This window comes from Alligator mississippiensis, chromosome 12, assembly GCF_030867095.1.
Source record: "Alligator mississippiensis isolate rAllMis1 chromosome 12, rAllMis1, whole genome shotgun sequence".
In the NCBI taxonomy this organism is placed as follows: domain Eukaryota; kingdom Metazoa; phylum Chordata; order Crocodylia; family Alligatoridae; genus Alligator; species Alligator mississippiensis.
The window spans coordinates 66047335-66062227 of NC_081835.1; the positions used below are offsets into that span (position 1 = coordinate 66047335).

The 14893-nt window shown below is 56.0% G+C and overlaps 1 protein-coding gene across 3 annotated transcripts in view; it reads left to right on the forward strand.

The window, feature by feature from the left end:
• The window catches only part of ADGRD2 (adhesion G protein-coupled receptor D2), a 30416-nt gene that overhangs the window by 9491 nt on the left and 6032 nt on the right, over positions 1 to 14893 (forward strand). For all 3 annotated transcript variants that reach the window (XM_019500979.2, XM_019500977.2, XM_019500980.2), the window contains exons 13-22: positions 863 to 989; positions 1108 to 1211; positions 1760 to 1862; positions 2395 to 2548; positions 3252 to 3385; positions 3744 to 3859; positions 5608 to 5728; positions 13741 to 13782; positions 13935 to 13988; positions 14528 to 14672. In XM_019500979.2, coding sequence (XP_019356524.2) covers positions 863 to 989; positions 1108 to 1211; positions 1760 to 1862; positions 2395 to 2548; positions 3252 to 3385; positions 3744 to 3859; positions 5608 to 5728; positions 13741 to 13782; positions 13935 to 13988; positions 14528 to 14672 — 1100 coding nt within the window. The remainder of the gene's footprint in view (positions 1 to 862; positions 990 to 1107; positions 1212 to 1759; positions 1863 to 2394; positions 2549 to 3251; positions 3386 to 3743; positions 3860 to 5607; positions 5729 to 13740; positions 13783 to 13934; positions 13989 to 14527; positions 14673 to 14893) is intronic.

Below are 14893 nucleotides of genomic sequence, written 5' to 3' on the forward strand. Positions count from 1 at the left end.
GCTAATTGTAGCTGCTGCAGGTGACAAAGAAGGGTCAGGCCAGGAGTTACAGCCTAGCAGGAAGGCATGCAACCCCCCCTTAGCTCCGCGTGGCATCAGAAGGTGTTTTCTTGCTGTGCATCGTGGCAGTGAGAGCGCTGGGGCCACGGGGTTTCTGGGTGTCGCTGTTTGCCCTGAACGCGCAGAACCGCTCCACAAAGCCTGCGTCTTTCAATGGCCAGGAGGGGTTTTGGCTGCTGTAGGGAACCAGCTCTGCTGACGTGGATGGGAGAGGATGGGGAAGGGCTCACAGGAACGGGCTGCTGCCTCTGCAAGAAAACAGTCATGGGGCACCATATACAGCGAGATCTGTGCCCCGCTGGTGGCTCTGAGCTGATGGACTCGCAAAGCAGTCAGCAGCGTGAGCCAGGGGGTTGTTCCAGGTCCTGTATGGATCAGGAGTGCGGCAAGCAGGGCAAAAGAGGCCGCTCATCTGATTGAATTGGTGTGGGATTAGACGGCATCTGCACCTGCTCCTTGTGGCTAAATTAGCTGGCTGTGGCAGTCGGCATCTCCCCACAGTGAGACCCTCTCTGGCAAAGTTGGGCCGCACCAGAAGCAAAAATCCTGCGGTGCAAACACCACCACAACTGTGGTAGGCAAACAACCCACTTTCCACAGCTGGGCTCAGCCTGTGCCGTGGATCGCCGGCTGGGCTGTTGTTTCAAGGATCCAGCCAGAGAAAAGTCCATGTTTTGAAAGAAGTCTTCGGTGCCCTCTAATTCTTCATCCTAATGCTGCTTCCTGTGGGGATGGGGGATGATTTTGGGTCGGGTGATGGTATCCCAGCATGTCTCCCTGTCTCCCCCTTGCTCTGTGCCAGCCCAGACACCGGCGGAGCGTGGTCCAGCGTAGGCTGCTCCATCGTAACGTCTTACCCAGAGTCAACAGCCTGTTTTTGCAACCACACGACCAACTTTGCGGTGCTACTGCAGGTGTACGAGGTGCAGGTAAGTAACCCGGGCCCTGCCAAAGGACTGGCCGCACCCCGCAGACACGGGAGGGAAAACGTGCAGCTGTTCATAGCGCTGCAAGCAGCACCTGTGCTTTTCCCTGTGCTTGGAGCAGAGGAGCACAGAGGAGGAGTCGACGCTGAAGACCCTGACGTTTATTGGCTGCGGAGTGTCCTTCTGTGCCCTGATCGTGACGTTCGTTTTATTCCTGGCAGTCGGGTAAGGAGGCTCTGCGTGTGTGCGTGGGGTTTGTGTGCTTGAAAGGGAGCGTGCAGGTGTGAAGCCCCCAAGTAGCGCTCCAGGCTGCTGGGCTGCGCCTGGCTGGAAGCAGGGAGGTGGGCGCTGGCTTGCTGCTGCAGGTTGCTACCGCAGGGAGCCCAGGCCAGTCTCCTTTGCAGAGATGGGTGCACAGGGGCTGACAGCCAAGAGCTGATGATGGTCAGCTCAGCTCAGCGCAGCGCAGCGCAGCACAGCACAGGCTTGTTCTCCTCTGCGGGGAGTGGTCTCCCCCATGGCCCTCTGTCCCTTTGTCCAGGGAGACTCTCCCCAGTGCCATGACAAGCACTTATATTCTTTTCCTTGACTCTGTCTGCGCCCCCTCCACCCTGCTGGAGTGACACCTCTGCGATGGGTAGCCCAGGGGTCAGCGGTGGCATGGGGGGGGACGAGCCTGTCCTGATGAACACCAGCAACCAAACTGCACGTGGTTTCCTTGGACTCCGGCCCTGCCCTGGGGTGACCGCGGTCTGCTCCCTTGTCCCCTGCAGCGTTCCCAAGAGCGAGCGCACGACGGTGCACAAGAACCTCATCTTCGCCTTGGCTGCGGCAGAGGCGCTGCTTATGTTTAGTGAATTGGCCAAGAGCAACCAGGTGAGCAAGCCAAAAGGAAGAGAGCAGAGGCTGTCAGGCCTGGTGCCGCTGCCAGAGCAGCCCCTTTCTGAACAATCACACGGTGCCCGGCATTAGGGATAAAAGGTGTTGCACTGCCCTGGGTCTGATGGTGGGTTTTACCCCAGAGAGGCCTGTAGGAAAGGGCAGTGGCCTGCAATTGCACCCTGCTACCTTGCACCCCACGCCGTGCCCTCGTCAGCTGAGCAGGGCTGCGCTGGGTGAGAGAGGGTGAAAAAGCACATGAACACGGTGTGCAGGTACAGTGAGCTGGGCTGTGCTTCCAGGGCTCGGCTTGGTCCTTTGCTGCCACCAACATGGCCAGCACTTCCCATTCTCCGGTCCTGGTCCTGACCTTGTTGGCATCCCGTGGCGCCTGTCTGCAGTGCACGAACATGCAAATACTCTGTGCTGCATGTACGGGCTGTGTCCCACCTGCCCAGATCCACAGGCTGAGCCTCCGAGAAGATCTCTGCTGCCTTCTGAAGCTGCCTGTAATTCCCGTCCCGCCCAGGTTATGTGCTTTGTTGTCACGGCTCTCCTCCACCTCTTCTTCATGGCGGCCTTTTCGTGGATGCTGGTGGAAGGGCTTCTCCTGTGGAGCAAGGTAGTTGCCGTCAACATGAGCGAGGACAGGAGGATGAAGTTCTACTACGCAACTGGCTGGGGTGGGTACAAACCGGCCCCCTCGCGGCGCCGAAGGCACAAAGTGACCCATGTCTCTCATAGAAAGGCCCTCCCTGTGACCAATACCGAATCGTGCTAGAGGTGGTCTTGACCCAGGGTGCATATTGGGAAGTATCCTCGCATACTTGCTCACCTTTACGTGTGGAAGAGCAGAGGCTGGAGTTCTAGTTGCAACTATTTGTTTTTTCTTTTGAACCCTTTGTTTTACAAATGCAAAGTGTGTGCAGAGGAAGGCTCTGGGGAGTCAGTGCCACTGGATAACATGCAGGGGAGCGGTGGGAACGAAGCCTCTGGGTTGGGAGAGACCTGCTGGTCTGCACGAAAGGACCGGGGCAGGGGATGCGTTCTGCTATGGGGGGTTGTTCTGGACTGGCCATATCAAGCTCAGTAGTGGGGCTGGATCCCGGACAGTCGGTAGCAATAGTGTTGTCCTTTGCTGGTGAGGTTGTTTGTGGTTAAAACCAATGCTGGGAGAGAGCTGGTTTGGGATAGTTTCCGCTGATTTTGGGAAGGGAAAAGGGTCTGGACCAGATGCCTGGCTAGCACAGAGCAGCAGCATAGTGCCACTGGGTGTGGGGTATGCTGCCCTATGCCAGCAAGGGATCTGGCCCCAGGTACTGAACACAACCCACCAGGAAAGGGTACGTTGTGCATCTCACGTCCTTGCCCGTCCTGTCTTCTCAGGCCTCCCCGTTCTTATCGTGGGCGTGACTCTAGCGACTTCCTTTAGCAAGTACGTGGCGGACGACCACTGCTGGCTGAACGTCCAAACCGACATCATCTGGGCCTTCGTCGGGCCAGTGCTCTTCGTCCTCATAGTGCGTACCGACCCTCACTGCTAATTCCTGATGGGGCCGGTTTTCTGGGTTTGATGTTAAGGCGGGTGCTGGTGAGTTTGTCAGCGGAGTCCAAGGCGGTGTTGGAGGGAGGCAGAGCTGTTCGAAGGCACCAAAGCTAGCAGGCCCTTAACGATGGAGCGGTCAGACAAGATCCGAATGGAGGTACGGTGTGGGTGTCATACCGGCGGAGACATTTGGCACCAAGACTCGCTTGGCAGGATGCCGACTAAGCTGCCTTCGAGTTGCTAGCAGGCTGAATTCCCCTTGCCTCACCCCCGGGCAAATGCAAAAGCCTGTTCAGTTCCAGGACGGCTGATGGCTCTTTTCTGGCTTGCAGGTAAACACCGTCGTGCTTTTCCGCGTGGTGATGGTGACTGTGTCGACCGCTCGCAGGAGGTCCAAGATGCTGACGCCCAACAGCACCCTGGAGAAGCAGATCGGCATCCAAATATGGTGCGTCACGGAGGCCACTGCCTTCTGGAGCCAGGAGACGGCATTAGCCACGTGCTTACCTGTCCCGGCGGTAGCAGGCCCTTGTCTGCCTTTTACCTGGGGCACGTGGCAGGGAGCTTCTTGCACCGTGTGTGCTGGCTGTGGGACTCGAGGTGTTGGAGAGGGTGACGTTTAGGTTTGCTTTGATGAGTATCGCCCAGGCTTGCAGGGAGAAGCTCCTTTGGCTCTTAAGGGCTGCATGTGAATGGGCTTGGACGTCCAGCTGTGCAGCACGTAGCTTGGTCAGAATCGTGGCCTTGTGGCCTCTGGCATAAGACTATACGCCGCGAGCCGCTTTTAGAGGCAGAAACGCCATCCACATTTTCCATCTCCAGAGAATTTCACCCAAGAGGCATTTAGGAGGCTGGATATGCTGTGATGGGCAGGCAGGTAGGAGGTGAGATGGCCCCCTTTCAAACCTGGGTGTCTCAAATCAGGCTCCTGAGCCCACAATTAGGGTCATCAATCAAAGGCCTGAGAGGTGGGGCTCACCTGCAGTTTGCACTGAAGGTGGGATTCATTTAAACACACCTCAGGGAGCGCTAGCAAGGATAGCAGCACGGTCCGGGGAATGACGGACTGGACCGCCGCATCGCCACGTCCTTCGGGGGAGTTAAATCCTGCATGACCCCAGTGCAAATCCAGCATCTCCAGTCGCGGCGGGGAGGTGCTGTGTGTCAGGGGCTGGATGCCATTCGGTGTATCCAGGCTTGCTCCCAGGTTTCCTGCGGTCATTTCTCCGCACCTCAGTTTCCACAGCTGCGGTGCCGGGACGATCCTTCCACTGGGATTATAAGGGTGAGAGGCTGTTGGCTACATGCCGCTAGGTTTCTTGCCCATGCATGTGAGGAAGGACATACTCCACGGCTTCTGCAAACAGGCCATCGAGAGACCTTCCGAAAACTGCTGTCCTAGCCCTTTCTTTATCACTGCCTGGGAATCATTATTGTTGCTAGCTGGCGCCAGTGCCCCCTGATAGACACACATTGTTCTCCCAGTTGCATAAATAAATTTAATTCAATTTACAGAACCACCAAGATAGGGTGGTGTTGGAGGGCAGGATGACACGCATAGGCCCATCCAGCCAGTCCTGGAGCCCCCCGAGCAGCCGCGGCGGGGGGAGGCTGGCAGCTTTCTCATGCCTAGTGATGTCAAAGAGTTCCCTTATGGCTCTCGCAATCATAAATAAGGAGCGGGACTGGTGGAGTGGGGGCCGGGAGATAACGCCTGCGGTATTTCTCTGGCTCTAGGGGCAGGGGTTATGCTTTGTTTCCAGAGGAATGTGTTTCTGAATCATCCCGGGCTCTCACCCCGGCCAGGCAGGGCACCACTGGCCCTGTCTTGGAGGGATGGACCCCCGGTACCGGCTCTCAGCGGTGGCCTGACATCCCAGGGGAGTGCCCAGAGGCATCTAAAGCTCTGCCTAGGTTGCAAAACACAGGCCATGTCCTCTTAAACGGAGGCATCTCCTCCCAGGTGGCACTCCTGCACGTTCCCTATAACCTAGGAGAGGCACAGGGCCAAGCCAAGGGGGGGAACCGGTGGGTTTTGCAGGCTGAGGGCAGAGAGGGAGGCAAGAGAGGGCTCGGCAGGGTGCCAGGATCTCATGGGTCGAAAGCAGGAGTGGGAGAAGAGCCTTGCTGGGACGCCGGGCAGGGCCCTCCCTCCTTCTCTGCAGACCCCAATGTCTGCGCCTCCTTTCCTAACAGGGCCACGGCCAAGCCCGTCCTGGTGCTCCTCCCCGTGCTGGGGCTGACGTGGGTGTGCGGGGTCCTCGTCCACCTCAGCATCATCTGGGCTTACGTCTTCATCGGGCTGAACTCCCTGCAGGTAAGTCGCCTCCCGGGCTCACAACAGGCAGAAACCCCCGGGCTTGGCCATGCCAGGCGCTGGATAATGTGGCCTGGCAAAGCCTACTTGGGGAACTAGTAGGGTGAAAGTGCTAGACTTTAGGAAAGCTTTAGGACTTTAGGAAAGCTGATCTCAATGCACTCAGATGATTAGTCAAGGACGCATTGCAGAGTAGGAGTTTTGATGGGATGGGAGCCCAAGAAGGGTGGCTGTGCCTAAAGGAAACGATCCTTCGGGCACAAAGCAAGACGATCCCCGAGCGAGGCAAAAAAGGGAAAGGGGCCAGAAGGCTTCCATGGCTGACCAGAGAAATCCAGGGCAACCTAAGGGCCAAAAGGGGAGCACATAAAAAGTGGAAACAGGGTGAGATCACTAAAGATGAATATACCTCCTCTGCTCGTGCTTGTAGGGAGGCAGTTAGACGGGCCAAAGCTACCATGGAGCTGAGGATGGCAACCCAAGTAAAGGACAACAAGAAATTGTTTTTTAGATATATTGGGAGTAAAAGGAAGGCCCAGGGAGGAATAGGACCCCTGCTAAATGGGCAGAAACAATTGGTGACAGATAGGGGGGACAAGGCTGAACTCCTCAACGAGTTCTTTGCCTCAGTGTTCCTAAGCGAGGGGCACGACAAGTCTCTCACTGGGGTTGTAGAGAGGCAGCAGCAAGGCACCAGACTGCCATGCGTAGACCCTGAGATGGTACAGAGTCACTTGGAAGAACTGGATGCCTTTAAGTCGGCAGGCCCGGATGGGCTCCATCCGAGGGTGCTGAAGGCACTGGCCGACATCATTGCAGAGCCACTGGCGGGAATATTCGAATGCTCGTGGCGCATGGGCCAAGTCCCGGAGGACTGGAAAAGGGCTAACGTGGTCCCCATTTTCAAAAAGGGGAGGAAGGAGGACCCGGGCAACTATAGGCCGGTCAGTCTCACCTCCATCCTTGGTAAAGTATTTGAAAAAATTATCAAGGCTCACATTTGTGAGAGCCCGGCAGGGCAGATTATGCTGAGGGGAAACCTGAACGGGTTTGTGGCGGGCAGATCATGCCTGACCAATCTAGTCTCCTTCTATGACCAGGTTACGAAATGCCTGGACACAGGAGGAGGGGTGGATGTCGTATACTTAGACTTCAGGAAGGCCTTCGATACGGTATCCCACCCCATACTGGTGAACAAGTTAAGAGGCTGTGACTTGGATGACTACACGGTCCGGTGGGTGGCGAATTGGCTGGAGGGTCGCACCCAGAGAGTCGTGGTGGATGGGTCGGTATCGACCTGGAAGGGTGTGGGCAGTGGGGTCCCGCAGGGCTCGGTCCTTGGACCGATACTCTTTAATGTCCTCATCAGCGACTTGGACGAGGGAGTGAAGTGTACTCTGTCCAAGTTTGCAGATGACACAAAGCTATGGGGAGAAGTGGACACACCGGAGGGCAGGGAACAGCTGCAGGCAGACCTGGATAGGTTGGACAAGTGGGCAGAAAACAACAGGATGCAGTTCAACAAGGAGAAATGCAAAGTGCTGCACCTAGGGAGGAAAAATGTCCAGCACACCTACAGCCTAGGGAATGACCTGCTGGGTGGCACAGAGGTGGAAAGGGATCTTGGAGTCCTAGTGGACTCCAAGATGAACATGAGCCGGCAGTGTGACGAAGCCATCAGAAAAGCCAATGGCACTTTATCGTGCATCAGCAGATGCATGACGAATAGGTCCAGGGAGGTGATACTTCCCCTCTATCGGGTGCTGGTCAGACCGTAGTTGGAGTACTGCATGCAATTCTGGGCGCCGCATTTCAAGAGGGATGCGGATAACCTGGAGAGGGTCCAGAGAAGGGCCACTCGTATGGTCAAGGGCCTGCAGACCAAGCCCTGCGAGGAGAGACTAGAGAAACTGGACCTTTTCAGCCTCCGCAAGAGAAGGTTGAGAGGCGACCTTGTGGCTGCCTATAAGTTCATCACGGGGGCACAGAAGGGAATTGGTGAGGATTTATTCACCAAGGCGCCCCCGGGGGTTACAAGAAACAATGGCCACAAGCTAGCAGAGAGCAGATTTAGACTGGACATTAGGAAGAACTTCTTCCCAGTCCGAGTGGCCAAGGTCTGGAACGGGCTCCCAAGGGAGGTGGTGCTCTCCCCTACCCTGGGGGTCTTCAAGAGGAGGTTAGACGAGTATCTAGCTGGGGTCATCTAGACCCAGCACTCTTTCCTGCCTATGCAGGGGGTCGGACTCGATGATCTATTGAGGTCCCTTCCGACCCTAACATCTATGAATCTATGAATCTATGAATGCTCTCCGGTTAGGAAGGACAAGCTGTAGCCCCTGTTCCCGGCTGGGAGCGCAGGCACCTAGCCGAAGGGACTTGCCCAGAGTCGCATGCAGGACGGACCCAGAACGAGCAGATGTGGGTAGACCCCTGCCAGCCCCCGGTCGTGGTACCATACCACACCCTGCTACGGCCGTGCCCAGGGCACGGACACGCTTGATCCTCCAGACTGGGACATCCTCAGGGAAAGGCCAGGGGAGCTGCCCTGGGCAGGGACGGTCCGTCTCCTTTGCAGGATGGTGCTGGCCTTAGGCTCAGGAGTGTTTCTGGTGCCTGAAGCCAGGCTCGGCTCTGCAGAAGTGTCATTTAGGACATGAGGAGCCTAAATCAATAATAGCGAGGGTTGAGATGCGTCCTGATGGGCAGTGTTTATCTAGCGCTCCTGCAGCCCCCGCGCCCCGCGCTGTCTCACCGCTGTCGCAGTTTTGCCGCTTAAATCTTGTCTCTCATAATTAGATTTCCTGGCATTAATCACAGCTCTGGAAGGACGCTTTTGAATTTATGTGCTCATAAAATCTTTTATCTGGGCTGTGTTTTGGTCGTTTAGCAGAGAATTTACTACCGGGTAGCGTCCCGTCTTAACGAAGTGCCGAGGCAGACGCTCTAATTGCAGTTTGCATTGTGGAACGAGCTGACTCCTCCGCGAGCTCGGAGGAGCCCGGTGCTCCAGCCCCCCCGAGGCTAGGGCTGCTCGGGGCCGGCGATGCGAACCCCGCCGGGTCCAGAGGCCCCCAAACCAGGCTTGAGTGTTGCGCCTTCAGGACTGAGCAGAGCCCCCATGAAGCCTTGCTGCCAGCCTGCACGGGACTCACGGTACGGCCGGCAACACCGTAACACCGGGGTGGTTCCCCCTCCCACAAAACGTGGAGCAAAAAAGAGGCAGTGTGGACTAGTGGGTAGGGCTCTGACCTGGGGATCTGGGCTCTCATTGCAGCCCTGCCACTGGCTGAATTTGCAATTCGGGGTACCCCTGGTCACTTCTGTGTGCCCCTGTGCCCTTTGTTGGCTCCTCAGGGCAGGGGGGCACTGGGGCAGGGCCTGCCCGTCGTGGCCCATGTCTTTGCTGGCATCTCCTGCTTCTACCACCTCGAAAGGAGAACGACCAGAGGGCAGCTGCCATCTCCTTCGGGTCCAGTGGACGTGGCAGGCCTCCCCCTGCATGGTCTGTCCTCCTTTCTACACAGTGCCTGGCGCAGTGGGACTCGAGTACCTAGGCGCTGCCAGAACATGCTCAGCGAACAACAGCAATGATGATCGCTGCATCCCCCGAGAAAGACTCTAATGGTGCATTTTAAAGCAATATTTTCTCTTTGCTACACAATGCATCGGTTGTCTAAAGAGGATGTAAAGGCTTGCCTGGAGCCCAGGGGAAGAGAGCGGTACCAAGCCCGCTTAAATAAAACCGCCAGCAGCTCTCTGCTGGGTGCTGGATGCCCGAGGAGCAGTGTTTTGCACAACCCCAGCAGCGGAGCAGACCTCGCTGTCCCCGCACGTGCTTCATCGGAGTCTCAGCCCACTGGTTTGCACAAGGCTGTCTCGTTGGTGAGAGGGAGCAGCTGTAGATGGAGCTAGAGAAGCACCAAAATCCCCTGCTGAGACGTGGGGGAAAGCCAAGAGCAGGATTCTGCACGAAGGCACTGCAGCCGCTAACTGCTGCGAGCGGAGGGGAGATGCCTCTCCTGCCGGGACGGAGCACGGGGGCTCTGGCTGGAAGGGCTCGCAGCTGGACGGCCTGAGCCAAACCCCGCCGAAGGCACCGGAAAGCTTCCCCTTGACCTTCACGGAGTTCGTTCAGACAGAGGAGTTCACTCTGCTAGTCTGGAGTTAGGTAGAAGGCACGGTAGACTAACTATGTTGGAAACGTATATCTATTTTGATTTCGATATCAATATTGATATAGATATAGAGGCTATACATATATATATATATAGAGAGAGAGAGAGGCTATATATATAGAGAGAGGTTATATATATGAGAGAGAGAGAGAGAGAGAGAGAAGCTATATATACTCACATACACACATATATCTATCAGACCATATATATATGGTCTCTGATATAGATATATATACACACACCTAAATATCTATATATCTATATATATAGATATATAATGAATCTCTGATATATATATAGACACACACACACACCCCTATCTATCTATCTATCTATAGATAGATATATACACACACACCCCCCTATCCCTCTCTCTGTCTATATCTATAGATAGAGAGGGGTGTGTGTGTGTGTGTATATATCTATCTATAGATAGATAGATAGATATATAGATAGATAGATATACCTATCTATATATAGGTATATCTATAGATAGATAGATAGATAGATAGATAGATAGATAGATAGATAGATAGATAGATAAGTGTGTGTGTGTGTGTGTGTATAGATATCAGAGATTCATTATATAGCTATATATACAGCTATATATATATATGAGTGTGTATATATATATATATATATATCTCAGAGATTCTTTATATAGCTATATCTATATATCTATCTCTATTATACATCTATATCTATCTCTGATTTATTTAGTCTATAAGGTGCAAATCCACCCTGCCTTCTGTTTGTTCAGACCCCACCGTGAACAATGCCTGTGAGCAGGTGCTTGGCTTTCCACGCATGCTATGGTGCCATGCTGAGTCCTGGTGCGCCCCTGAACCTGGGCTGGACTCTTCAGCCCTGGTGTGGTCACTCTCACTGATGTTCAGAGCAGCCGCTGCTTTCTTTTCTCCTTCATTTCTTCAACCTCCCACCCCACTCTTTTTCTAAAGACAGGGTTTTGTGGTGCTTTTGCTGTACACTGTGGCAAGGAGCTGTGCTGTATGGTGCAGCAGACTGGGGGTTTGCCCATGCATATGCTGAGCTCTTTGTCTTTGCCCCCTTGCCAAGGGGGGGTCATTTCAATTAGATGACCTGAGGGCAGAAGCTGGGAGGCTGATGGATGCCACAGAGCAAAGAGAAAGCAGAGATAAAAGCATGACTCTCTGGCCCTTTTGCCTCTTCAAAGCGCTTCCTTCTCCGGCTCACCTTTGATGCCCCTGTGCAGCGAGTGCATTGATTCCCGGCACAATGCGCTGGCAGAAAACTTTGCACCCTTGTTGGCTGCTTTGTCGCTTTCTGCACCATTTATCTATGGAAACTGAAGCCGGCCTTCAAGGTTAGTCCCTGCGTCGACAGCGCACATGGCTGCATCGTTCTCACCAGCCTGTGCTCACATGGCGCTGGGTCGGGTCTGCCCATCAGTGCCCCACTCCTTGCTGCTCAGAAGATGGGGTGGCCGTCGACAGGGATGCATGCCCTCCTCGTGGTTTCAGAGATGCCATCGGAGCCTCGCTAGGTGTTACTGGGCCCTGCGAGCTGGGAGGACAGCTTGGAGGCTGCTGCAGGACGTTGTTTCCCTTCTGTCCCACGCTCCCTTTGCGATGCCAGCGTGTGTCCCTTCTGTTTGGTGACGATGGTGCATATGAAGAGCTGGTCAGCTGTGTGAGCTCCCCTGCGCTGCGTGCTGGGCCTCCGGCGCTCCCCGCTCTGTCTCCTCCTCTCTCTGCCAGCTGAAGTCTCCCAGTTGTGCAATGGAGCTCCTCGATCCCGACAATGGGGTGCTACCCACCGCCTCCCTCTCTCAGGGATGGGGCTAAATGCACTGATACCCAGCACTGGGGCAGCATGGTACTTACTACCACCGTGGCCAGCTGCAGCTATGCCCATCCTGGTGCAATTGTTCCTCCTAAACTCACCCCTGGAGGCTGCACTGAGGCGCCCATTGACAGAGCACACAGCAGCTTCCGCCTGAAACTTTGGCTGCTCCTGAACCCTTGAAAATCCCCCCTACAGTGCATTTGGAGGAGAGCCTGGCTCCCCTGAAGGCAGTGGGAGTTTTGCCATTGATTTCCACGGAGCCAGAATTTAACCCCAGTGCTTGTAAAGGTGGAGAAGCATCACCCCATTTTACAGATGGAGAGACCTAGGCACAGAGTGATGAAGTCAGGGGCATAGAGTCTGGTGCTTTTGACCCTCACCACGGTGCCCTGCCAAGGGGCCAAGCTACCGCTGGAGTCCTGCGGCTAAGTACATGACCGTGTCCTTGCTGTGGGAGGTTTGCATCGCGGGAGCAACTGGAAGCGGTCACAGGGGTCCCTGCTGCTTTGTGCACATCCTGAGCCTGCGATGACCGCTGTGCTGGCGAAGCGTGCGGCGAGCCGGCGGGGGCTGAGCACAGACCAGGGGGTGCTTCGAGCTGGGTGAGCTCCGCTCTGGAGTTCAGCCCCTTCCCATCTCTCTGCAGCTGGGCCTCCTTTCTCCCCGGCCCTCCCCCGAGCCAACCCCACGGCTCCCTCTCCCCCCCGGTTCCCTGCACAGTGATTATTTCAAGGAAGACCTGCCTTGGCAGCCTCACCAGAAATCTGGTCCGTAGGAGTGACCGGCTTTGCTGTTTGAAGGACAGGTCACGGCACCGTGCCAAGCTCTTGCTACTACAAGGCTTGCCAAGAGCAAAGCTCATTGAAGGCAAGACGTATCACTGTTCTTAGTCCAGGCGCTTTATCTCGCTGCGATAACAAACACCCCACAGCTATAACATAAATCTGCCGGGCTGATAGGCCTGCTTCTAAGGGCAAAAGCTGGGGTTTAAGGCTGTAATTGGTCCCCGGTGCGTGGCCTGGTTTTGGCCCCCAGCTCAGCATCTCACTCTGTCTTCTCACAGATCATTCAATTACTGATTGCAATTAAATGACCTATTGCACAGGTGACCGGGGGGATGGAGCTCCTGCCCCTCTGCCCAGGCCGTGATTCCAGGTGGTGGAGCAGACAGCATGCGACCGGCCCTCGGCTCTGGGATGGGGGGAGAAGGGCAGGGTGGTGGACGTGGGCTTCAGAAAGCCTCAGCGGTCAGGGCGTGCGGTTGGCAGAGGCAGCAGCGTCCAGCTGTGCCCGGCTTTATCTGCATGTCTGCACTGCCCCAGGAGCGGGCAGGGCTGGATGTGTCGCAGGCGGGCGCCGCTCACCAAAGAGGCTCGCTCTCCTCCGCCTGCCCTGCTCCGCTCTCCTTGTACCGACTTCAGTCGACAAAAAGGGAGTTTCCTGGATGTCAGCCCTTCCCACCCCAATCCCTCGCCCAGCGCTGAAACATCTGGGGTTGGAGGGAGGCAGCTGTATCAGACGTGTTCTTTGAGGCATTTCTGCTTCGCCCGTGAATGAAGTACTGGACCTGGGCGCAGGGACGGCGGGGAGCCCGCGGGCCTCCCTCGGCCAGCCCCAGATGTCTTCTCCCCTGTAAGCAACAACTGCCCCATATTGAGTCATTTTTTCCACCTCCAGAGAGATTAGCTCCAACACATCTCCTTGGTCTAGAAAACCAGCGGTCGTATCAGACTAGCCTGGTACGATCCACCATTGGCAAAACCCATCTTGCCCCATTTCCCACGGGCCCTCATGTCTGGGGTTATCCTTTCCTTCTACAAGTCTGGCCCCAGCAGAGCCAAGCGGGTCCTGGATTTTAGCTTCAGAGTAATATGTGGTTTTCAGCGTCTGAGTCTGAACCCGTTTCCTCCCATCACGCAGAGCCAAAGACAGACCTGTACCGATGTCTTCCCTTGCAGAGCGGAAACGTGCTCCTGTAACCGTTTGTGCTGTCTCCCTCTCTTCCAGGGCCTGTATATATTCCTGGTCTATGCCCTCTATAACAGCGAGGTAAGAGGAATCCGTGGTTGGAAAAGTTGTGCATTAGCCATAAAAAGAGTAACTGGAGACTTAGCACGCACCACCCAGGCCTTTGCTGCTGGGGCAGGTGTGGATGCAGCCCTCTGCCCCTGGCTTTGTCTCATGCCCTGCTCCACTTGCAGGTGAGGAACGCCATACAGAGGATGAAGGACAAGAAGAAAGCGCTCTCGTTCACAGTGAGTGACCTCGGGGGGGGCCCTGCTTTGGCGGCAGGACCGATGGAGCAGATGAGGGGCTCTGGGGAGACCCAGCGGGACCACGCTCCTATGATAGACAGGCTCCATCGCAGGGCTGACCTCCGGGCCATGCAAAAGGCCTGGGTTTCAGCTCTTGTTTGTCTGAGACTCTCATGCTTAACCCCTTTGGCTATTGCTCCTCCGACTCCCTTTAAATCCAGGTGTGGGCCCTGATTCCCCTTCAGCTGTACATGTGCCGGTCACACTGAGCGCCCGGGGTCTTCTGTGTGCAGCCTGGCCTGGAGGGTGTACGCGGTGCGGTGCTCGTCAGGGGGACGGGGCTGCTCACATCTGTCCTGCGTGGCACGGGGAGGGTGGCAACCACCGCTTCAGCAGAGGACACGGAGGGGCATGGGGCATCCCCCTGCTCTTCAGGGATCGGAGGGCTCGGGGAGCAGCCGGCCCACAGCATCACGGCAATTCGGCCGCGTGTCGCTGGTCCGGAGCGCGTCACCAGTGTTGCTGCTTTGTTGTCGTAGAATTGCTCCCATCCCATCAACTATCTGTCGAGTCCCAGAAACACGGCGTCCTGGGAGACGGGCAGGCTGAACCCCTCTGCACCCGAGAGCGTCGCATCAACCCCTGTGCAGAAAGACCCGCCGCTGAAGAACATCACCCACAAAGGTAAGGAGCCTCCTCGGGCATCACGGGGTGAGCGCAGGACTGCAGGGGTGGCGGCAAACCCGCCTGTTGCAGAGGCTTGGATTTCAATGCACGTTCGTCTGGCAAAGGTTTGAACCCAGCCCGACACCACGGCCACGGAGCGTAACAGCAATGCTGTTGGGGTCACGCTCCACCCAGGGGGAGAGGCTCTCCAGTGGCCAAATACATGGCTGTGTTCCCGG